This window comes from Papio anubis, chromosome 14, assembly GCF_008728515.1.
Source record: "Papio anubis isolate 15944 chromosome 14, Panubis1.0, whole genome shotgun sequence".
Taxonomy (NCBI): domain Eukaryota; kingdom Metazoa; phylum Chordata; class Mammalia; order Primates; family Cercopithecidae; genus Papio; species Papio anubis.
In genome coordinates this window covers 29516764-29539919 of record NC_044989.1, presented here as the reverse complement: position 1 = coordinate 29539919, position 23156 = coordinate 29516764, and the positions used below count along the sequence as shown (strand labels likewise).

At 44.5% G+C, this 23156-nt stretch overlaps 1 protein-coding gene across 1 annotated transcript in view; it reads left to right on the top strand.

The window, feature by feature from the left end:
- Window positions 1-23156, top strand: part of ALK (ALK receptor tyrosine kinase) — a 749759-nt gene that overhangs the window by 199030 nt on the left and 527573 nt on the right. The window contains exon 2 of the mRNA XM_017947405.3: window positions 13699-13818. Coding sequence (XP_017802894.3) covers window positions 13699-13818 — 120 coding nt within the window. The remainder of the gene's footprint in view (window positions 1-13698; window positions 13819-23156) is intronic.

Sequence of the window (23156 nt, the reverse complement as noted above, 5' to 3'; positions counted from 1 at the left end):
GTGCCACTTGCAGCAAAAGAGTCCATTATCTTGAAAGTCACTCCTGGAGTCATTGCCAAAAGCAATTTCTCAGAGTTTATGCTCAAACCTTGGAAGGCTTCTCCTGCCACCATGATTGAAGGGGACATGGAAGGAGCCAAGCCATATTGGCCAGCAAATGTCACCAGTCATGATGAGCTCCTAATCCTGATGGGACGTCTGATAAGACACTCGTATGATGACAGATGAGGCTACGCATAGCAGTTTAACTCAGTCATTTGTAATCATTACTTTTTGGCTATTCAATAACCATCTGTGAAATTATTTTCTGAATCTCCCAGAGTAGAGAAAGGAACCAAGTTTTGCCCCTTTTCTTTAGGGGAGCCTCTTGACAGTTACAAATGCCTTAAGGAAACTTTCTGAGGCACTCTCAGATCAACCTTCAAAGCCCCTATTCACCCATGTCACCTGCTTTGTTTGAGTGATGACACAGTGTTGGTGACAAGCACCAGGAACTTTCTGAGGCCAACATCTCTGTTGCCGTGTAGAAATGTCCCTGGGGCAAGATGCAGGGTGACAGTGCATCCTACTCTTCTCACTGTGTGATTGTGGCCGCATCTCCTGACCCAGAGCTTCCTTGTCCAGCAGTGAGCTGTGGTCCCATGTGTGCTGGCCAACAGGTGTGCAGAGACACTGACCTATGGAGCCTGTCAGCACATTGAGAGGCTAGGCCAGACCAGGAGTGGCAGAAGCCCTCGGGCCAACTGCCTTTCACTGCAAGCAGCCTTAACTGTTTACTCCAGTGGATCATACAAATATTATTTTCTGTGTGTATCATGATATGAAAAAAGGTGAGGAAGCGCTGGTTTAGCCTCTCTGATTTTTTGCTTTCCTCCTGTGTAAGTTGGGATTTGTTTTTCTTATCTTATTAAACTGTTATGAGGATCAAAGGCTCAAATGAAAGGGCTTTGGGAGTCTATATATTTGTGGGGTGTGTCATTGGCCACAGAGATAGAACTCTATCCCTCTATCTCTAGTTTACTTTCATTGGCTGTTCCTTTGAAAATGAGGTGGAATTCCACTTTTTTTTTTTTCAGCCTTTCCAAGTCATAAAATCAATGTACTGTACCTACTTTTAGGTTCAAGCACTTATATAACACTATAATTATACATAGTCTTTGCTTCTTATGACTTTTGCAAGGCGCCTACCAGAGCAGAATCTGCTTACCCCTCTGTCTACTTGTGCTGAGGATACACACTAGTGTATCTGACTCCTCCTGGTCTATCCTGCACTCACATCCCAGTAGCTCCCAAATCCCCACAGGTCTGCCCTTCCTAAGGACAGCCTTTCCTTTCTCAGAGCCTGTGCTACATTTAGTGGCAGGTCCTGGCCCAGGGATGAGGGGATCCCAAATTGCCATGATTTCAGCATGTGTGTGCCAGGGTGCAAGCTGCTTTGGTGGTTTAAAAGGACGACTTACCCTCTCTGCCCTGCAGACAAATCTCATGAGTGCAGTGGAACTCTCTCCTTCCCTTCTCCTCGATATACTTCTCAGCCAAGTGCTGTCTTGTTAAGTGAGTGAAAACCAAGTCACAAACCAATATACCATAAAATGTTAACGCTGGCTTCTCTGGATGCTGGAGGTATGGGTGATATTTATTTTCTCCTTTAGACCTTCTTGATTTTTTTTCAGATTTTCTATAGTAAAACCGAAAGTGTATTTTAAATTACATTCTAAAAGATGCACTCAAGATGTGCTGCATGAAGGCAAATAACAGCTTCAACATTCCTTCACACTTGCTAGCTCCAAATTACTGCCTCTGCCTTCAGAGCCAGGCGATTTGGAGGGGGTGGGAGCCGAGAGGGAGTGGGGAAGAGGCTGCAATGTGGGCCATTGAATCTCCTCTTTTTAGACATCGCTCTGGCAGCTAATTCCAGGGTGCTCGTCTGTATGGTGGCAGCGTGACTTTCATGTTTTCCCCAAGGTGTTTTATGGCCTTTTTACAGTGGTACTTTGAATAACTTTCTCTCAGTAACTTCCAGATAGTGAAAAATATCAGATGATTTCTCTTTCCCCCTCTACGTTTCTTCCCTTTTTTGTTGCAACTCCATTCCTTAATAGGCGTCTCCTTGCCATCTCTTCCTTCTCCTTCCTCCCTCTTCTTTTCTCTCTCTCCTTGCTCTCCCCTCCCTCTTTGCCTCTCTTCACCTCATTTTTAAAGCAAAATAGAGAGACTCTGACCTTGCTGGCCCCGGCCATGGGAGAGGGCAGGGAGTGCCAGCCAGGGCTTATCAGTGACCCAGACGGCTGCAGGAATAGTTCCTGAGGCAGTTTCAACCCTTCACTTTTCCAGAAGGTAATTCAGGTTTCAGAGCAAAGGCGAGGCTGAGGTTTAGTGGCTGGATTTCAGGCTCCTTCTCCGCAGGAAAGTTGGCCAGCAGACTGAGCATCCGAGAAAAGGCAGGAGGGTCCCTGGCAAGTCAGGTCAGTCTTGTTACAGGGCAGAACCATTTTAGGTAGCAGTTTTAGATGGCCTTCTAGGTTGATCTGGAGGGATCTCTCATCCTTAGTCAGGAGAAGGCAGCAGGCATCTATGATCTGGTCACTCCTGCTGTGTTTAATTCCCTGTCCTTGTTCTCGATTGCAATCAATGTCATCTGCAAGGGGTTCTTTGCTGGACAGTGGCAGTGTGATTGGGCCATACATCAAGGTTCCTCTGTAATGCCTCACCTTTCTTGCTGGCAAATAAGGAGCCAGTGCTCCATTCTGAGAGAGACTCGAGTTTGAATAGACCCCTGCCCTCTTCAGCCTCCCACCCTACCCCACTCCCTTTAACTAGTTAACTCTACTCCTCTGGTTAAGGGCCTCAGCTCAAGCATCAGCTTCTCAGGTGATCTTCCCCTGGCTCTCATAGTGAAGTCAGATCCCTCATCATGTGTTCTCATAGGGGTGTGTCTATCTCCTTCACAATGGATAACAACAATCAAGATGTCAAAAGGACTTGACAGGTTGTTGGACGGCTGTCTGCTGCCTTCCACGCTCTAAGCTCCTCAGCCTGGAAGCTCTATGAGGGTAGTGTGGGGTTCTGCTCACTAACGCAGCCCAACTGCCAAGGGCAGAGCTTGGCACATAGGAGATACTCAGTAAGTATGAATGGAATTAATGAATTAATCTTAGCTCCATCCCTTTTGGCTCCAGAACCTTGCACAAGTTACTCAACCTCTCTGAGCCTCAGTTCCTGCATGTGAAAATGGGAATAATAATCCCCACTCAGAAAATTGTGGGATTTGTGGGGCAATGATTGTAAAGCCCCCAATATGGTGCCAGGCACCATGTGTAATAGGCACACATGAAGTATTGGTTTCTTTCTTAGTGAGTTTTTTTTTTTTTAAGACATCCCAGAGTATTGCAGCTTAAAGGTTTAAAGAACAAAAACATGTCTCCCTATTTCTTCTCCCTCCTCCTTTCTTTGCTACCTTCTCCTGTGGGGGGTGAGGCATAGAATGGGGGCACAGAAGATCAGATTTTGTGATTTTTTCACTAACGAGATGACTTTAGGTGAAGCATTGTTCCTTCCAGTATTTCAGCTTCCTCACATGTGTGATAGGAAGACGTAGATAAATAGCCTTCACAGCCCCTCCCAGCTCCCCCACTCTGAGTCTCTGCATGAGGTCAAGGGTAGCATTGATGACCGTTGTTAACAGTGCAAGATGAATGGAAGCAACAAAGGTGATGCAGTGCCAGAGTAGGATGAATCCAATCAGACTGTTGGCCTATCTATTTTAATACAAGCTGAGTTTATTTTAGTAAACTCTTCACAGGTGAAGAGTGATTTAAAATATGGCATCATGCCAACACCCGTTAGTAAAAGCACAAGGATTTCTAGTGTACCTTTCTTCAAAAGAGCCTGAGGCTTTGTAGATACTGTCTCATTAATTCTCTGAGCATCCCGAAAGTTGGCTGGGAAAGCATGATGAGTTCTGTATTATATGCAGAGAAACAAAGCTTGAAAAAGGTTAAGCAGCTTACCCAAGGTCACGCAGTAACACCGCTGTACCCTAGAACACAGTTCTCTAGCACGTCAGCCTATCTCTGGAAATGAGTTCAGTCATGGTGAGGGGCCTTTGCGCTGAATAAGTGGCATCTGGAACTGGGGCTTCTTAGAGGATAGACTCTTTATCCTGAAAGGACAGGGGTGACAAATAAAGAGGGATTGAAAGGTCTGGAAGTTAGGAGAAAGTGTTTTGTCCCTCTTTCTCCCCTCACCCTAAGCATCTTCCCTTGGACAAGCCAAGGACCAATTTCAAGGATCCAGGCATCAGGCCTTGTGGTGGTTGCCATGGAAACAGTCGTGGCTGAACCTGAGGCCCCGCAGAGCCAGCTGCCCTGATGGAAGGTGTGTGTTTCTAGTTCGACTTCCTGGTTGACCCAAAGGGATCTATTGTCCTCAGTTAGGAGAAAGCAGCAAGCATCTGTGACCTGGTCAGTTTCTTTCTGCTGTATTTAATTCCCAACCCCTGTTCTCCAGGAGAATCATCACCTGCAAGGGGTTTGTACTGTAGAGTGGCATTCCTAGCTGGTCCACACATCAGAGGTCTGCAGTCATACATCCTATCCTAATACTCACTGGCAATGTGACCTTGGGCATTTGTGCTTTCTGAGCCTCAATCTTTTCATCTGTAAAAGAGGTTAACTACCAAGGTCGTTGTAAGGATCACAAAAGTGGATGCCTCTGAAAGGCATTAGGGAGCCCTAAGTCGTGGTGAATGTGTACACAGTTACAATCTACTCTTCCACACTGGAGCTTCCCTCTTCCTGTGAAAGTGGGTCACACTATGCCCAGGGCACTCACTGCATGATTTCAGGAGTCATCCTGGCAAGCGTTACTTCCTAACTTGACACATCAGGTCAAGAGAAGAGCCAGTTGTTCTTGGATAGTTCATAGCCTCTTGTCCAACATGTCTGGAGACTCCTAGGCCTGCTGGTGGGTGATTATCCCTACCAGGACTCTCTCACTCCAAAAGAAAAAGGTCTTTTGTTCATGGACTTGGTTTTCCAGGCTGCCCTGTCTTTGTGTCTTTGTGTCGCTTTCAGTACATTAATTATTTAGTGCTTGGTAAAGCTCTCTGAGATCACAAGATGAAAGGCCTGGTGGCAGTTCAAAGCCTTCCTTTTGATTATTATTCCAGTCAACATATTGTGGGGGGAGAAAATAGGCTTAAGATCACAGTGGAGTAAATTTCATAAAGAGTAGAGTACAAGCAAACCACAGAAATGGACCCAAACAGATAGTCATGTTGCCCTGCTAATGGAAGCACTCAGGTCTTACAGGGGTAGGGGGTGCGGGTGTGTTAAGAATCAGGCCATCTGGAGAGTGATATCCTCTATATTGCTGGCTTGGATTCGTAAAATAAAAATGCCCATTAGTCTTCCACAGCTACCAAAAGCCAGTGTGAGTCCACCTTGGCTAGTAGGTAGGGCCAGTGACCAAGCACACCTGCAGCAGGGGTTCAGGGCCAAAGGAGACATTGTGGGTGAGTCAGGAGCTGCTTGCTTGGGATGCTGAAATCGTCTCTGGAAAGGTAAAAATGCAGTGACTTGGTACTATCAAATTCTGAGAGATACAGATTCTGAAGAGGAGACATCAGCTGTCACATGGCCTTTGTTATCGGACTTTGGCCTTGAATTATGAGTCACTGGTACCTGCATAGACGTGGTATCTCAACTGATGAAATAAGTCCATGCCTTGATCTGCCCCTGCCCCTGCAAAGCATGTCCTATGTGACACCAAACCAGAAACAGCCTCTGTGAAATGCTTTTCCTATTTTTTTCTAAATCAATGAGCCAAAAAAGAAAAGAAATCAACCTAAACAACAGACCTGAAGCTTAAGTTGCGTGAGTGAAATTAATATACAATTACAATCCATCATCATTAACATGTTTGTTGAATGGCCTCAACACCACTATCCTAAGTGGTTAAGGAGGTCAGGGCCCAAGTTCAAGTTTTGTTCTGACACAACCCGAATCCCAACTCTACTGCTTTGGTGTCCAGCTCAGGAAAGACGGGGACCTTGAGGAGGAGGGATTTGAACTGGCTCTTTAAGAAGGGGTAGGATTTAGGAAAGCAGGGTTGGAGAAGTATGTTCTAAGCAGAGATTAGCTTGGGCGCAAGTTTGGAGACTAAGGTGTAATGGGATAGAATGTGAAAGGAAGGATTCTGAATGGGAAATAAGGTTGAAAAGGTAAACAGTGGCCAGAGTGTTTGGGCTCCAAATTTATATGCTTTAGCCGTTTCTGGAGCAACCTCTTTGTGATTCTTTTTTTTAGTATAGGATACCCTGCAGGTAACCAAGTCCCTAAGGGCAGGGACCAGGATAACAATTTCCTTTATTAACATTCCTCACTGTTATGCCTTGGGAAGGGGTACATGCTTTCGCTGGCTGGCAGAGGTTGTTCACCATTGAATGAGCACAGAAATTATACATGGGTCCTCTTGGGGAGGCAGGAAATGCATGCTGAAACTCTAACTTTTGACAGTACAAGAGAATATTATAGGAGTGTAATTTTTGCTTCAATACTTGAGCTACCAAGAAAGAGCACAAACATCTCTGGCAGGATGGGATGGGGCTTAGAGAAAGGTGAGGCGGAGTGGGAGCTGTTTAATTCCATCCAAATTCCGCCCTTGACACTAATAGCTCCCTTCTGAATGAGCCAGCTGGAAGAAAATGTGAAAGCAAACCGTAGAGAACCGAATACGTATGAACCAGAGAGGACCTTAGCAACCAGTGAGTTCAACCCGCTCATTTCCCAGGCCTAGAGAAGGTATGGGGAGGGCTATATGTGTAGGACAAATGGTGCATCTGCAAACTCTCTCTTTTCTCTGAAATCACATCTCAGTTTTTCAGACTAAATTAACAACATCGCCCATCACCGCTAACTCTAGGAGTCATGTAAATTTACTGAGGTTTCTTTTGCTGAACAGGTGCAGGCTCAGCCTAGTGAATACCCAAACCATTTCCCCTGGACTACCCGTCCCAAAAAGAGGCCTGCCCTGTATTCTCTGAGAGCTGTGCCTGATTTGACATCCAGACCGCTATTTATTTGGCCACAATAAGCTTTGCTTTGTGTGACACAAAATCATTGTAAAAGAATGCATTATTAAGTGTGTTTTCAAATAAGGGGGGAAAAACAAGCAGACTGTCACTGATTGTTTTATTGTTGGAAGGAAAATAAATAAGTAAAGCGTCTACAGGCAAGGTAGGAACTGTTCCAAAGAGCGTTTAGAATGGAAGCATTTGTTACATTTTATTGATGTAGGTTTGTAAAACATGCTTGCTAGTGAGCCTGGGGCATTCATGTAAATAACCATCACACATGCATAGCTCTTTATTATTTATACTGACACAAGTATGATATATTATGTACATTGGCTTAGGAATAGATAGACATGCAGTGAGACATATAAAAATAAAGATTGGAAATACACAGTGCCAACTGGCTGCAATTTGGGTAGTCGAGATCATGTACAGTTGGCAAAGTTAATGATTAGTGAATAATAGAGAAGCAGCTCTCTGGGAGCACTTTTGATTTCTGGATATTGTAATTATTGACACAAGATGATCCAAATATAGGAAAGGGACCAAGACTCCCCCTCATTTTGGATTCTAAAACAGAGATAGGAATATACAATTATAAGGATGGCATGACTGATATTGAAAGACTATGTCATGCACACATTGTCTCATCTGACCCTTACAAAACCCTGAGAATCTTTAGAGTATGCCCATTCTTATTCTCATCATCATTTTCAGAAAATTGAGGTTTGGTAGAGTGTGTGCTTATCCTGAAGTTAACAGCTAATAAGTGCCAGAGATAATACCTTTCTCCAAGGCTCTGGTTTCATTTATTTGACAAATATTTATTGAGTGCCTGCTGTGTGCCAGGCATGGAGACATAGCAGTGACTAGTGCAGGAGGTACACAATGAATAAACCAATATACAGAACACATATATGTGTAAGAAATAGGGCAAAGGGATGGGAGTGGCTTACAAGGAGTTGTCTCTCAACAGGATGACCAGGGAAGTTCTTTCTGGGGAGGTGACCTATGGACAGGGACCTGGACAGAGAGAGGGAGTGGCCATGTACCTGTGAATAGGAGGAGCTTCCTCAGCTGAGAGAATTCCCAGTGCAAAGGCCCTGGGGTGGGAATGTGCTTGGCGAGTTTGCGGAAGAGCAAGAAGACCTGTGGGACTGAGCTCCAGCAATGAGGGAAAATGGTTGCAAATGAGGTTAGAGACAGAATCAGGAGCCAGATCCTGTGGGGCCTTTACGGGCTACGCTATGACAAGAAATTTGGAAGCTATTTCAGGGGCTGCAGTGTCAATATAACTGCCACATAGAGAACAGACTGAAGGCGACCCCTGTGGGAGCTCATAGCAATAACAGAGAGAGGTGAGGAGGGAAAAGATGAGAAGGGGTAAAATTCAAGTAGAGCCATCAAGATTTGCGATGAATTGATGTGGGGTGAATAAAAGGAAGAAGTTAAGAATTCCTTATTGGTTTTTGGCCCGAGCAACCCGGTGAGTATTGGTAACACTTTCTGAAATGGGGAACGCCTGGGGTTTAGGGGAAGGGCAGTCAAGTTTTTGGCTTGCTCGTGATAAGTTTCAGATGCTTATCAGGCAATAAAGTGGAGATTTTGAACAGGCAGTTGGATGTGTATTCTGTTGTTCAGGGGAGAGATTGGGCTGAAGACACAAATTTGGTAACAGTAGTATGTGGATGATATTTAGAGCTATGAAACTGGGTGAGATCACTTTGAGAGAAAGTTTAGATGCAGAAAATGCCCAAGTTCTCCAACTTTTAACAATTGTCAAATAATAAAATAAAGATCCCACAGATTTTTTTTTTTTTTTTTTTTTTTTTAAGACAAGCTTACTTACATGTCAGGCAAAGAGAAATTCACTGCATGGTTTTCCAAGTAAGAAAAGTCAGAGTTGTAAAAGCCTTACAAAGAGGGCTACAATGTTGTCCTGGTTATTTGGAATTAAAAATCGGTTATTTGAACTGAAGAGAATGAATGAATGCATAGGCTTGTGTGAGTGTGGGTAAACAAGTTCCCTTCATTGGTCAGCAAAGAGTCTTCAGTTAGGTACAGGAAGGGTCTGGTGTCCCACAGTCACTTGAAATTCATGATCATTGATCATCAGCTGGTTAGAACCACTGGGATAAAATACAATACTCAGCCATGACAATTCCTAAGCAAGTGCTGCTGGAAAAGGAGAAGTTTCCTCCTCTACAGTTTGGAAAATGAGGAAGATCTGGCAAAGAAGAATAAAGAGGATCTTCCCACTGAAGCAGGAGGCAACCAAAGGCTACATGGTGACCAGGATGTAAGAAATCCAAGAAGCAGGGAGTGATTGCAGGGACAAATGCTTCTGAGGGGTCTAGTGAAACAAAGACCGAGAGTTGTTCAATGTATTTGCAGCCTAGGGTTGTCGACCTTGACCTGGAGTAGTGAAGCCAATCTAGATTTTGTTGGAGGAGACAGGAGCAAAGACAAATCCTTTAATAGATTTAGCTGTAAAGAAGAACAGAGTAAAGGGACAATAACTGGAGAAGAGTGTGACAGTCAAAGAAGCTTTTTCTTTATAAGATGGTGCATGTTTGTGTGACTGACTTGGCAGAGAGGGAAAATTGTTGATACAGGACCATTGTAATAGCAGATCCCTTGAGAAGAGATGAGACTAGCACCTAAGTGAAGAGGCTGGTGCTGTTTAAGAGTGTACACTGTTATCCTTTACAACAGAAGAGAAGGCACTGATACCTGTGAGTGGGTAGATTGCTTCTCTTTTCTCAACAAGCTAAGAAACAAATTCATTCGCTGACAATGTGGAAGCATATGGGGAATTGAAGGTTTGAGAACTTAAGAGGAAGTTTCAGCTAGTTGTACTGGAAATAGAGTGAACTGAGTTAGGGAAGGCAGTGGGATTCCTGGGCCATCCTGAGGGTCTTGAGGTTTCTGGTGATGAATTTTAAATGAGGCCCATCAGCACTGTTGTGTGTTCCTCTACCCCTCTTCTCCCACTACCACATCCACCTGCTCCAGGATAATTGTAAAGAAAGAGGCAAAGAAGTTGAGATTGTGTGCAATGGAATTATGATAGAGGTGAGCCCTGGAGCTGAAGCTAAGGACATTAGGGGGATGATGCACAGGGAAAAATGCTGAGTATCAAGAGCTTGAGGTTTTCACTCTGCCTTGATACCCTGCAGTGCCTAGAAAGGGCTTAAGAAATCATCAGAAAAACAACAACAATTGTATCGCCAGCGAATCAATAATGCCCTCAATCCAGGTGCATTTCTTCCTCATTTCTCTTCAGGCCTTCGCTTGTCTGCCTCACTTGGGCACCTAGAAGCTCCTACTCCTATTTCCCCACTCCTTTCTCCTCTACACTTCATCTCCCAAGGTCCAAGAGTCACTCTACTTGAGCCCGTTGGTCTGCATTCATACTTTCACCCATACGTCTGCATTGAGGCCCATTTCACTCTGGATCCTCATATTTTCAGAGTGGAACCCTGAAAACACAAGGCTTTCTTTAGCTTAAATGGATTGCTTCTGATGGCTTGGCTTCTCTTTCTGCTAGAAAATCCTTCCCTGCAGTGGTTGGGAAGGGCAAGGGTAAAGAGCGTGATGGGAACAGACAGTCTCTTGACCCTGCACTTGTTAAATGCAGAAATATTTTGTTTGTTATGTTCTACATTGATGTATATTCTATGAACTTTGACTAGCACTCATTTCTGTTCCAATGCTTCTGATTTGAGCAAACAACTGCCTTCATGTGGGCTTTGCTTTCCTTGATCCTTGACTTTTCAGGTGGGGAGGCTCAGCCTTTTAGCTGACCCCTGCATTAGCTCCCTAGCCTCATCCGGCTTATCACTTGCCCTCCCTACTCTAGGGGGTAAGTTTAGGGACCCTGTGAGCCCACTGGCAGGAAGAAATTCTAGGAGTTCCTGTAAGGGCAAGATAAGACTTTACGCTTTTTTTCAACCCTGCAATATTCAACCCTGTGGATGCCTGGCAAGTTACTGTGTTTTGTGATATAAAAGGCCTCTGAAGGGATGACCTGCAGTGATGTCCATATTACCTTGCTGGGTCATGACCCAGCCCTCAGAGCCCTTCCTTTTGAAAGTTTTTTTTTTTTTTTTTTAACCCCTGAATATATTGTCTGGTCCTCATTCATATTAAAGTTATCTGCCATTCTGTGCCCATTCACAGATTCATAAGTGCTTCCTGAAGTCTAGCCCCATCTGTTTGGTTCTTCATATCCAGGAAGAAGTTACTATCATTCCCAAACTGAATGGTTCAGAAAAATGACATCACTTAGAAACAGGGAAGTATAACCTAGGCTTAGTCTTCCTGTCACTTCAAAGCTACTTAAAATTTGAGATTAGCTGATGACTCAGACCTAGAGTCTAAGTGAATTTTTATTCACATGGGAGTCACTGCAGGGAGTTGATTGTCCGAATCTTCCCAGACCCTTCCCACTTGCCCTGTTCTGAAGCATGCTCAGTGGTGACCTTCCACCTCAACCATTGTGCCGTGGGGGCCCTGCCAGGCCCTGTGGAGAGCCGAGGACCACCCTGCACTAGTCTGTGGCCTGTGCAGAGTAGTGAAAGGAGCTTGGACTTCAGTGTCAGTTGATCTAATCTTTTGACCCTGATTTCCTGTCTCCTGCTGGCTGTGTGGCTGTAGTCAAGGTAACTAACCTCTTTATGCCTCAATTTCCTCAGCTGCAAAATGTGGACAAATAAACTTATTCACAAGGTTACTGTAAGAAGCAAACAAAATCACACATTTAAAGCACTCAGCATCATATCTGGTTCATATGTGCTCAATACATACTAATTTTTTAAAAGACTAATAAACTAACCCCACCCAAAATAACCCTATGTGGCTTTGCATTCACTTCTCTGAGGCCCATTGCCTGTCTGTGAAGCAGAGTTGATGTGCAGGTGAAATGAGACGACTTCTCTCTGCACTCCGAGCACAGGCTCTCACCCCTTTCAGTGCCTTTCCTCTGAGCTGTTTTGCAGAAATACTGCAGAAAGATGTACCTGGCCCCAATCAATTTCGTTCTAATCTCTATAGACCAAATATAAGAGAAAAGCCAAAATTCTTTCCAAGATACCCAGGAGCCAGCACGTCCAACTCAGATCTATGGAAAGCGGCGATTAAAATGTTTTTAGGAAGGAGACCATGGAATGCCCATCCTGTCCCAGTTGCAGGGCACAAAGACCGTTAATCAGCATCACCTAAGGGCAGCCCCTGCAGATAAAATAGTGGAGGGGTCTGGAAACAAGAGACTGCCATGGGTACCCAGGCCACAGATTTCCTTCAAGTGTGTGAAGTGGTGTGATACTAAAAGGGAGTTAGAAGTAGGAGACCAGAACCTGCCAGAGCTGGTGCAGGGGGTGATGTAGAAGAAACTGCAGAGCAGGCAGACCGGGAAAATGCCTCCGCTACTCCTGCTGCCTGCCTGTTCTTCTTTCTCTTCTCCTCCTTTTCCTCTTCACAAACTTCCTCCAAGTGGGTTAACAGTTACCACCAGAGTAGCAGATCAGCCCATTCTCCATAGAACATGGCCTGTTGATCTGAGGCAAACCTGGGCTCAGTTCCTGCTTCCATCACTTGCTTCTCTGCATCTCAGTTGATGCATCTGTAAAATACAGATGATCATTTCTATCTCAGAGAGCCATGGTGAATATCATGTGACATTATGTAGGTAAAGATTCCAGCATGGCGCCTGTACCGGGGAAGCTACAGAAGAAATGCTACTTTCCTTCCTTCCCTCCTCCCTGCACTCGGTCTTGCGACACATCTATCTACGAAAGAGAACTAATTCTCAAATCCTTCCTTCTTTAACAAAAAAAGGCTTTGTCTGCCATAAAACATTAGCAAATAGTGATTGAGCTTGGGATTTTCCGGGAAGCACTGTGTTAGAGCAGGCAGTGTGTGATCATTTGATTTGTAGATATATTGTAATGACTTTTCACCACACAAAATCCACTTGAGGTGCTGCTGAGGACAGGAATAATGCTTCTCTGCTGCTTTTCTTTCAAGCCTTCTTTCTCTCATACAAATCAGAACCATTAATCCTTTTGGCTTTCTGGCCTCTTGTCTTTCAGAAAACTCCAGTCAGCTAGCTTCCCCCACAACCCTGAAAATAACATAATTGTTAAGAACTCATAACTTCAGAGTGTGATTTCAACCCTCTCATTGATAAGGCAATAACCTAAGCAAACAACATTAGATGAAGTTACAAGTCTGAACATAAAGTAGGGATGGAGGCATTATCTGGATGAGATGAATTGGAGTTCTCTATAAAGCTGCACAAATTATTATAGACAGAATAGACTTTGGATAGAACTCTTAGACCAAGCCATTAAGTGCCCCGGCTTCTAGTTCATCTCCCAGAGCTCCTCAGCGTGGCCTTGGTCAGAACATTCAGACCTCTTAGATCTGTCTGCCCTTGGTAGAAAATGTACATCAGGGTCCTGAGGTCAACTCAGTCTACTAGTGGCTCATTTTTTCCCCTCATCTTTCCAATGGATGTCATGAAAGCCCCTCCTAAACTTCCTTTTTGACTGATACTTAGTGACAGCTAAAAGACACACCCCAAGCACATGGATCAGTGTTTTCTTTGTTTTTATGTCCAGGTCATAGCTCCTTGGAGTCACCAACAAACATACCTTCTCCTTCTCCTGATTATTTTACATGGAATCTCACCTGGATAATGAAAGACTCCTTCCCTTTCCTGTCTCATCGCAGCCGATATGGTAAGTATATGTTTAATAGTTACTTGTGATGCACCATCACCATCTCGTAATAAGGACTCTGTGAGTTTCAGTTTGGGATTCATAGTGCTCCAGGGGATTCCCTCAGTTCCCTATATACAAAAGAAGTCTTTCTGAGCCCTCTGTCTCCCAGTGATACTCAACCCACTGGAGCATTCCAGCCAGGTCATTCCAGCTGCGCTCTGTATCCTCATGGGAGCCAAGGGTTTTGTTGCTGCCATATCCCTCCCGCTTAGCCTTTATGGTATATAGTATTCCAGCCATCCCCTTATCAATCATTGGAGGAGATGTTTATTTGCATCTTGACTGTGGCTTGCTTTCTGGTTCTAACCCACAGCGTTTCTAACAATCTCTCTCTCTCTCTCTCTTTTTTTTTTTGAGATGGAGTATTGCTCTGTCACCCAGGCTGGAGTGCAGTGGCGAGATCTCCGCTCACTGCAAGCTCCGCCTCCCAGGTTCACACCATTCTCTTGCCTTAGCCTCCTGAGTAGCTGGGACTACAGGCTCCTGCCACCATGCCTAGCTGATTTTTTTGTCTTTGTATTTTTAGTAGAGGCGGGGTTTGACTGTGTTATCCAGGATGATCTCGATCTCCTGACCTCATGATCTGCCGGCCTCAGCCTTCCAAAGTGCTGGGATTACAGGAGTGAGCCACCGCACCCAGTCAACAATCACAATCTCTTAAGAGGGGATTACTATTATGAGCAACACAGGTCTTCCAGGGCCCCTTACAGTTGGGAGGCTTCTTAAAGTTTCCCAAACATGTTCTTTGATATTTTTTCAGTTCATTTGATTCTGCAACAGCATCCGACATAAAGAGACCAGGTCCAATTACATTTTTACAGATGCAGAAACTAAGTTTAATAAGATCACACAGAGTGGCGTCTCCAGCTACCAAGCCAGAGTTCTTTCCCTACTTTCATTTTTTCTCCCAGGTGCCACCTACACAGCCTGGTAGGTCCTGTCCTAAGAGCCCTCGGGAGGCTGCTTCACATGGTATAAGATTCCTCCTTCTCTGTGCTCATTCAAACAGTTCATAGTAGCTGGGTCTCCGCAGTGAGGAGATTTAGAGGAGAGAAGAAGCATTTCCAAATGAACATTTTAATTCTCTTGAACTCCTCCAGGGTGAACCCCATAAGGACAGGCACTAAGCTTTGCTTTCCACTTTATTCTATCACATGGAAGATATGCATAAAGACTTATTAGATTGGTGCAAAAGTAATTGTGGCTTTTGCCACTACTTTCAATGGCAAAACCACAATTACTTTTGCACCAGCCTCATATGTATGATGAATGAATGCAAAAGGCCTCCAGAGATGAAACTCATTCATCAGGCCTGATTCAATTAAGTATTTATAAACCTAGTGTAGCACTGAGTTCTAGATTCCCTTCTGGACATATTTACCTATTCCTCCATGCAGTCTATACCCTCGGCCTAAGCTATTTCAAATGTACCTAACAGAGATGTTCCACTCACTATAGAAAAGCTTCCAGTCCAAAGCCTGCTGTCCTCTCATCTATAATGCTCCTGGTTCATATTAACTGTACCTTTCTGTACCATATTTTAACCAAAAAAAAAAAAAAAAATCCATCAAAAACCCTAGGGCAGTTTAGAATTATCTTCTGTGCTGGCATGTTTCCTGTGACTCTTAAGCAGCCCTCGCAGGAGAGAAAGATCAGTGGTCGTCAGGAGATTCCAGATAAGAATTACTTCCTGATTTTATTTAAGCCAGACACTCAGTGTCATCTTATGATAAGGGCAGGTATCTATAAATAATTGAAATCTGGATCTTTGCGTTGTTAATGCTTTGTAACCAGATTTGCAATACAACTGGTCTTCAGGTAATATTTTTGAGTTTGCTCCCAAAGTCATTCAGTATCTCTACAGGAGAACAATTTTTATAAAATGCGGAAGGCCCAAAAAAGACAGATCTACCCCCTGCATTCTGCAGAGGGCAACATATTTGTTCCCTGTGGAGCATCTTGTAAGAGGTTGCAGGTCAAAAGAAGAAAACCATGAAAGCTTATTAAGCTACCTCCAACCCACGACTTGGCCCTGATAAACCCATTTGGTGCTCCCTGAGCTTCATCCTCCTTACCTGTAAAATGAGGGTGAAATGCCATGCCACCTTAGGGCAAAGGAATCAATCTGGAGGTTTTTCAAGATCTTTTTCAAACTCTCCTCATGGCCTGGAATTCTCATGATTTCCGTTCTTGGCAGAGGAGAGGACCCAAACCATTGGCAGTTACTGCCCAAGTTCTGGGTAAGAGTACCCAAGTCATCACCATTGTTGCTATTGATGTATGGGGAAGGAGGAGCTTATTCTGCATTGGTGGTCCCTTAACCGATCATGGTGGGCATTTCAGAGGCTTTACATCTTTCTGCCATATTTAATTCAGCTGAGACTTATGAAGACATTACCACCACCACCATCATCATCTCTGTGTGCTTGGCCCTGTGCCTGATGTGGGAAGTGATGCAAATATAAAGACAGGTAAGGGTTGGCCCTGCCCTTTCAGTGCTCATAGACCAGAGAAATCATTCCATAGACAACTAAGCCCAAGTGTCCCCAGTGGGCTGACCTCAGAGCACAGATGTTAAGGACTTGCCCCAAGACCCACTGTAGAACAAGCTAAAGGCAGAGCTAATGCCAAGAGTCTGGTCCCTTTAAGGATGTTGGTCAGGGCTCAGCCTACAAGTCTATGAATCAAAGAGGCCAGCCGAGTCGGGTGATAAATCCATACCTTTCAACTGCTGTGAAAGACATTTTAAGAAATGTTAACAACTTCATTAATCTTAAGGCCTCAAACTTGGACTGAGAAATTTGACTGGAAAATTGCTGCCTGAAGGGATCGTTCTTCAGACAGTGAGAAGTCACCAAGTCTCTGCAAGTCCATCGTGGAACTCCACGCTTGGCTGGCTGTCTTCACCTGCGTTCTGGTGGGGGACGTCAGGGTGGGGGAATGACAGTGAGCATCAACAACCTAATTGCAGGTGTCCTGATGACCACTGGGCTAGGCCTCTCTCGGGTGAGCGGTCCAGTTCTGAATTGGAATGGCTTTCTTCTTTCCAGTGTTTTATGAGAAGAGACAAGGTGGAAAGAGGCTAATAAGATTTACTCACCCCCAGTCTGTAATTATCTGCTTGAGGAAAAAGTTTGACCTACCTTTTTGAAGCCTCCCCATATTTCTTCTAATTTGCGTTGGGGCCTGATATGCTGTGTGAAATATATTCTCTTCTATGGCTTTTGACATCAGATTCCAGTCCTTTCTCGCCTTTGTGTTGAATGACGAACGCCCACTAATTTCATCATCAGCGAGCAGAGGGCTGCACATTCCTCCCCTAAGGCTTTGAGAGGGAGGACGTCTAAAGAAAGACTTTATTTTTCTTTTTATCATCAGCTCTAATGCCTTTAGACTTATTTATAGGCTTGGCTAAAGGATTAGGCTCTAACTACCTACCCAGATAAAAATCTGTTCCATCAGGTAGCACCAGATGCTAAAAGATTAAGGCCACTGGGGGTTTTGAAAGGCAGTTTTGATCACCTTGAGTTTTAGAGCCACAGAGACAGATGGTATCCTTTCCAACTTTAAGTCATATTTGCCCACTCTGGGTATGGGAAGAATCACATCAACTTTTTAAATTGAACGACGAAAGGTTCTGCCCCATATGAGCAGGAGAAAGGGACTTTTCATTTATTTAAAAAAATAAAAATAAAACAAAACATGATACATTGCAAAACTCTTTTCACCCACTTTTCTCATTTAAGTTGTATTATAAAATTGCAGTAGATGAAAATTATTTTATTTTATTTATTTTTTTTTTTTTGAGACGGAGTCTCGCTCTGTCACCCAGGCTGGAGTGCAGTGGCCGGATCTCAGCTCACTGCAAGCTCCGCCTCCCGGGTTCACGCCATTCTCCTGCCTCAGCCTCCCGAGTAGCTGGGACTACAGGCACCCGCCGCCACGCCTGGCTAAGTTTTTTTGTATTTTTAGTAGAGACGGGGTTTCACCGTGTTAGCCAGGATGGTCTCAATCTCCTGACCTCGTGATCCGCCCGTCTCGGTTATGTTTTATTTTTATGGAAATACACATTGAGGGTCAAAGGAGTTTATTAATGTGCTTTCAATTTACGGAGTAGGTGAGCCGTTAGAAAAGAATAAACCCAGACTTTCTGACTCTCTGAGTGCTCTTTCTATCATGTCACAAAGTTATTTCAAAGATGAGCTTTCCCTGCCTGGAGGGCATGCCCACTTCCTGGATGACCTGGTGTTTAGCTGAATGATCAATCTGATGTCTAAGACCTTGGGTAGCTATGGGACCAAGACTTGATATCACCAAATGGAGACTATCCCAGGCAGGCCAAGTAATTCAACCCGTTCTAACCATGAGTGGAATCCTCTTGGCACTGTAGGTAGTCTTGTCTTCTCTACCATCCCTCCCTCCCCATCCCAGACTATGGTCCCTGTATGGATTGACTTGTGTCTCCCCACAACATTATGTTAAAGTTCTAATGCCCTAGTACCTGCGAATGTGACCTTATTTGGAAATAGAGTCTTTGTAATCAAATAAAAATGAGACCATACTGGATTAGGATGGGCCTTAATCCAATATGATTGGTGTCCTTATAAGAAGAGAAAACACAGGCATATATAGGGTGCACACCATGTGGCTATGGAGTCAGAGATTAGAGTGATGTGTCTACAAGCCAAGGAACACCAAGGATCGCAGGCAGCACTGGGAGCTAAGAGGAAGGAACAAATTCTTCTTTAGTGCTTCAGGGAGAGCATGGCCCTGCCTACATGTTAACTTTGAATTTTTGGCCTCCAAAACTGTGAGAAAAGAAGTTTTTTTAAGCCACCCTGTTGATGGTACTTTGTTATGACCGATTATTTTAAGCCACCCATTATTTTAAGCCACCCAGTTGATGGTACTTTGTTATGACTGCCCTAAGAAACTGATCCAGCCCCCTAATGTCCAGAATATTGGCTCCTGGGAAAGAAAATATTCTTCCCAACATCCCAGCGTCTAAGCACAACAAAATAACTGTTAGATTTGAATAAAAGTTCTATTCAAACTTTGTCTGCTTTCCAGTCCAAGGGGATCTATCCAATTCAGGGGCTGGTGCTTTTAGAAAGAAAAATTAGATTTTTTAATTACTTTCCCTGCCACTGCCACCATCACTACCCATCCTGTTAATGTATCAATTTCTTTGATTGAAAAGACTAGGTAAATTAAATATCTCTCTCTCAAAAAAAAAAAAAAAAAAAAAAATCAGCCTAACACGGAATCAAAAATGGAAAACACAAAGGGCCTCCGGCTCTGTATGGGATTTGCTTCATATCTCTGGCAGGAAGTCAGTTTGATCGCATTTCTGAAATTACGTATTTAATGTGGCTGGCTGTGAACAGCCATTCTGGTCCTCAGGAGCACTGGTGTCAGTGAAAAGCAGCTCCCTTGTGGACTGTTGTCAGGGCTGAAAGCTTCCTTACCAACTCCTCTGCCCCTGCCAGGCCAGGTCTTTTTGTGTTCTCTTCCTAACCTTGCTCACTGAGCTAGGGTGTCAAGCTCTTTCCTAGCTTATGCCTCTGTATTTTCATCTATAAGCTTGGTAAACAAAAGACCTCTGCATGCATTCACCACAAAGGCTGAGTCCCAAAGGGGACAGTAATGCTGGCAGTCACACAAGACCAAGGATCAGGGACCGGCTATCACTTTGAGGGCCCTGACCTACTGGGAGCCAGTGTACTCAATCCATGGAAATTCAATAAAAAGGAGTTGGCTTAGGTGTTTCGAGGAGAGGCATGTTTAAAATGCTCCTCTTGGTCATATCCCTTTAAAACAAAGACACATAAAAACATTCCAATAAATATGAACAATTTATCTCTGTTGGTGGCAAGTTGAGTAAGGATATGCAGAAAGAAAAAAAGTCAGAATAAAAGATAGTAAGAGAATGAATGACCATGTGACACAAAGGTGAGAAAAACAAGTCAGAAAAGATCCATTTAAAACACTTTTCACAGACAGAGCAGGAAAGACACTGACAAAGGGAAACAGATGATGAGGGGACAGAGACAGAGAGAGACACACAAGGAAAGAGAGAGAAAGACACAAAAGTAGGAGGGGTCGCCCTTGGCTGTCTGATCGCCTTTTCATTTATTCTTTTTCCTGTTCACATGGGTTTGGCTCTCACCCCTGGGAAGATGGCTCCCTAGTGCTTGCTTCAGTCTTGACTTCCCCCTTCGGAGGCCCTCTTGCACCCCCACCCTGCCTGCATCATTTCCCCCTTAGCATGTCTCCACCAACACAGAGAACGGGAGAAGGGATGTCAACAGTCGTGGAGTGCCAAGTGTACGCTTGGTTGTGCTCTAGGCATGTCAATGATAAAGACAAATAGGGCATGTTTGCTTCCCTCAAGGAGCTCTGGAGGAAGAGGTAAGCATGCCTGCTCTTTGACAAATGCAGTATCAGAGGCCCAGGAACACAGAGGAGGGAGGACCAGGTCTGTAGAGGACTCAAGAAGGGAGATGTTTTGGAGACTAGGGCAGCAGAACTGGACCTTGGACTCTAGGGAACATGGAGAGTCATGAGAAGAGTGTTCTGGACAAAAGGGATGCATGTGCAAAGGCGTGTTTGGGAACAGGTCAAGCTCTGTGGCACAGGCTGTAGAGGACCTGGGGTGAGGCTGGAGAGACAGTTACTCTGCGTATGCTCAGGATTTGGGCATGGTCCTACACATGAGGCATAGGGTGGGAAAGAAAGGGAAGGAGGGGAATCTGGAAGAGATTCTGGATATAAGGTGAGCATCACTTGGTTTCCTATTCAGGAGAATCCACCTTGAGTAACTGAGTGGATGAAGATGTCATTGACTGGAACAGAGAAGAGAAACATTTGGCAAGGAAAGATATTGACCAAGATATCTAAAGGGAGGAGGAAATATGGTGAGATCCACTGTAATCAAGTTACATTTGAAATGCCTTAGGACAGCCAGGTGAAGATGGCCAGTACAAAGCTGTAAACCCAGGTCTTGGCTTTGAGGAGAGAAGTGGATGGAGAGTTATTAGCAGCAAGACTGAGGTTGAGGCCAGCACAGTTGCTCACACCTGTAATCCCAGCACTTTGGGAGGCCAAGTAGGTGGATCACCTGAGGTCAGGGGTTCAAGACCAACCTGGCTAACATGGTGAAAACCTATGTCTACTAAAAATACAAAAATTAGCTGGATGCACATGTGCCTGTAGCCCCAGCTACTTGGAAGGCTGGGGTAGGAAAATCGCTTGACCCCGGGAGGCAGAGGTTGCATTGAGATGAGAGTGTGCCTCTGCATGCCAGCCTGGGTGACAGAACGAGACTCCATCTCACACACACACACACACAGACCGAGGTCAAAGCTGGTAATTGGAGGTTGAAGACCCAGAGGAGATCCAGGATGTTTCGTTTGAGAGGTAAGCAGAGGAAAAGGACCATGAAACAGAGAGAGATGAAGAAACGGGAGAGAGGAGGAGAACCAGGAGATGGTATAGTCACCTGTGTTAGTCTGTCCTCATGCTGCCAATAAAGACAAACCTGAGACTGGGTAATTTATAAAGGCAAGAAGTTTAATTGACTCACAGTTTCACATGGCTGGGGAGGCCTCACAATCATGGCAGAAGGCAAGGAGGAGCAAAACCACATCTTACATGGTGGCAGACAAAGAGAGTGTGTGCAGGGGAATTCCACATTATAAAACCATCAGATCTCATGAGATTATTCACTATCACAAGAACAGCATGGGGAAGACCTGCCCCCATGATTCAGTTACCTCACACAGGGTCCCTCCCATGGCACGTGGGAATTATGAGAGCTACAGTTCAAGATGAGATTTGGGTGGGGACACAGCCAAACCATATCAACACCAAAGCCAAGGAAGTGAGGAATTTTTAAATGAAGGAATGTTGTATGTATGTGTGGTACCCCCAACACTCCAGTCAGTTCTGTGGAGGCAGAATCTCTCTCTGGGTCTGACGAACCATCATTACCTAATAGGAAGGTTTACTCAGTTTTAGCAGACATGACATGGCTGTTGGATTTAATAGAGCTTCCTTTTGGATACCATATAGCAAGTATTCACCACCAGCAGCTGGTGACCACACTATAGCCCCAAATTAGAACAGTCTGGGAGGTTGTGGACCTCACTTTATCCCCATATTCTCATGGAGAAAATTTTTATGTGTCTCCCTGCTACTCGGTGCCTCTGATGTCACACTTTTCCTTGTGTCTTAGTTATTTGTGGTCCTGCATTATCACTCTTCCTAGACTTGAAGCATTTAGACGTCCAGGAATTCACATCTTGTTTCCTTTTGCACCCCTGGTACTTCTCTCATGTTTTATACTCATTGTGTACTCACTAGAGGTAATTGCAATGTCTGCTCAGCAGTTCAGGCACAAACGAGGAGCAAACTGAGGTCTCCCAATTCCCAACCTCCAGCTTTCCAGCCCCCGAAGTTCTCTGTTTTATTAAAGGGCAGGGACATTCCCACCAGCCCTCTCATTTCTAGTCATATTAATCAGTTTCAGGAAAGAAATGTGTCTAAGGGGAGAACAGTTGATGGGCTGGACTGACTTTGGTTGAGGATTCAAAGCTGTGATTTTAACTACTTTGAGCAGGCTTGTTTTTTTTCTTTTCTTAACCTAAAAAAGCATACTCAGCAGACATGAGTGAGCTGAGGAATTTCTCTTTTGACAGCTGTGGGACATCTGAGCTATCGTATACAGAGCACTTCTAACCAACCTAGAAAGACATGTGTCCAAAACGTGTTCAGGAAAAGGACTGATCAAGAGTGAGAAAAATAAGAGAAAATCGTCTTAAAATGTTTTGTTGAGAGCTCAGGCGCAAAACTTTGTGTCAGAAGAGAGCTCTGATTCACAGGACTTGAACCAGCCCATTTGGGTAGATGACTAGGATAATTTGGTCTATGAGAAGTTCATAGAAATTGTGAGCTGTCAGGGCCTTCTGTGGTCTGATCAAATAGCCGCATCTGTAGGATGAGGAAACAGAGGCCTAGAGAGGTTAGTGATCGCCCCAGGACTAGTGGCAAAGCTGAGATTCAAACCCAGGCCATCTGCTTGGCAGAGCCCCTGCCTAACCTCTCTACCATAGAGGCAAGGGTTCATTTTCTTCTCAATAAGAGGGCTCACAAAATATTTTCTCACATTTCAGTCCCATCTGTTGCTTTGCACACCTCATCCCTTGAATACCTTGGGTTTGCATCAGCCCAGTAGAGTTTTGCTGCCCCACGGATTGCCTTGGTGTGGGGTCAGTGCCTTGCTGGTGTGGATGAAC